Source organism: Sinocyclocheilus grahami, unplaced genomic scaffold (genome assembly GCF_001515645.1).
Source record: "Sinocyclocheilus grahami isolate Dianchi unplaced genomic scaffold, SAMN03320097.WGS_v1.1 scaffold345.1, whole genome shotgun sequence".
Classification (NCBI taxonomy): domain Eukaryota; kingdom Metazoa; phylum Chordata; class Actinopteri; order Cypriniformes; family Cyprinidae; genus Sinocyclocheilus; species Sinocyclocheilus grahami.
The window spans coordinates 150372-152164 of NW_015505524.1; the positions used below are offsets into that span (position 1 = coordinate 150372).

Genomic DNA, 1793 nt, shown 5'->3' on the forward strand with positions numbered 1-1793 from the left:
GACTGGAGTAATGATGCTGAAAATTCAGCTTTGCATCACAGGAATAAATTACATTTTAAAATATATTAAAATAGAAAAAGAAATCGAAATTGCAATAATATTTTAAATTTTTACTCTATTTTTGATCAAATAAATGCAGCATCGATGAGCATAAGTGACTTCTTTCAAAAATCGTATCAACCCCAAACATTTGAACAGTAATGTAGATTGTATCATATACAATTTCAACATCATCCATGTATCAGTTATTGGCTATAACAAATACAAACAGACAATGCATTAAGCTAAGAAAACATGTTTTAACTGTACTGAACTTCTGATGTTTGGCTGCAACTTCATAGTTATTATCTAAAATCATATCAGTATCTAAGAGTTTATGTGGTTTAGTGGTTAAACGTACTGTATGAGCTTTAAGCAATAGGATACTGGTTAGCACAGAGCAATCCATGAACTATATCACCATTTTAATCTCAACAAATCACAGGTTGCTCATGGGAGAATGACTGTGTAATAATTGTACTGTAAGTCTCTTTGGATAAAAGTGTCATTTAAATGAACTACTTACTATACTATTTAAAGACCAGATACCATGTAAGATTACCACATGACAGCCTGCTATTAACTTCTTTCTTTCTATAAGCTCAGTAAGTCTGAGTCAAACATGGTGTCTATAAAAACACATTGAGCAAGTTGTGTAACGCTGCATTATGTTGTTCATAATTACTCAACTACATCAGCTGCTGTTCCAGTTATTAAACTGCAAACTTCTGTACATTAATCAAGCGCAGGACTCTGGCCAAATATCCTAGAGGATTTTGTGAAGTTTTGTAACAGTAATTAGAGGTAAAGCACTGTATAAAGTTCAGCAGGTGTTTGTGTTACAGCAAACATCCACACTTCTGCTGCTGTTGTCTAAACCAGCTAAAACCAGTTTCATTGTTGCTTACAATAAGAGTTTGTGCTCTTTACATTTTTATGAGTTTGAAATCTCTATCTTCTAAGGTAAGGCACAGTGCAGTATCCTGAATCTTATCTGGTTTCACTTTCAAAGGCTCAATTGTGCACGTTCTCATTGAGTTCCACATGTGGTGAAAGGTTAAACAATGTTCATGAAATGAGGTCTAAAATTTCCAGCCAGACTTTGGCTTTATTCTTTCTGGATCAGTGCAGAATGCGGAATGTCCTCATTGTTTCAGAGAGAGAGATAGGAGGAGAGCACATACCCTCTGGTTTCTTGTGGATTTGTCTAAACATGCTCCTATACCAGTCCTTAGGCTTGTTTACGCTCTGGTGAAAGGGTTGGGAAAGACAAAAATGCATTGTTGAAAATAAAAACAAAACATAATTGCACAAACTCTTTCAAAAATACTTCTAATCAATATTTTTGTCTTGCTTACAAGTAAAATGTCAGATAAAAAATCTCAACAACTAATCTAATAAAATTCTAAAATTCAAATAGTGATGTATAAAGCATGTAAAAAGTGCAACAAATGCATTTATTTTATTATGTACTCGTGTAGCAAAACTGCATATAATATTACCATTCATCTTCAGAGAATATATCTTGATTTTTTTATTTTATTATATTTTGAACATGTCTTGAAGTTTTTTTTTTACCCCATTGGCAAATAGTTTTTCTTGTTTCAAGCATAAATAACAAAATTATTTATGATTTTTGTTTAAAACAAGACAAACAAAATACATGTACACACAATATATATATATATATATATATATATATATATATATAAATTTTTTTACACACACACACAAAGAAAAACAAGTAGATAGAA

General features: G+C 31.4%; 1 protein-coding gene across 1 annotated transcript in view; it reads right to left on the reverse strand.

Moving 5' to 3' along the window:
- LOC107548264 (vinexin-like) overlaps window positions 1–1793 on the reverse strand; it is a 64470-nt gene that overhangs the window by 28844 nt on the left and 33833 nt on the right. Inside the window, exon 6 of the mRNA XM_016228897.1 lies at window positions 1224–1287. Coding sequence (XP_016084383.1) covers window positions 1224–1287 — 64 coding nt within the window. The remainder of the gene's footprint in view (window positions 1–1223; window positions 1288–1793) is intronic.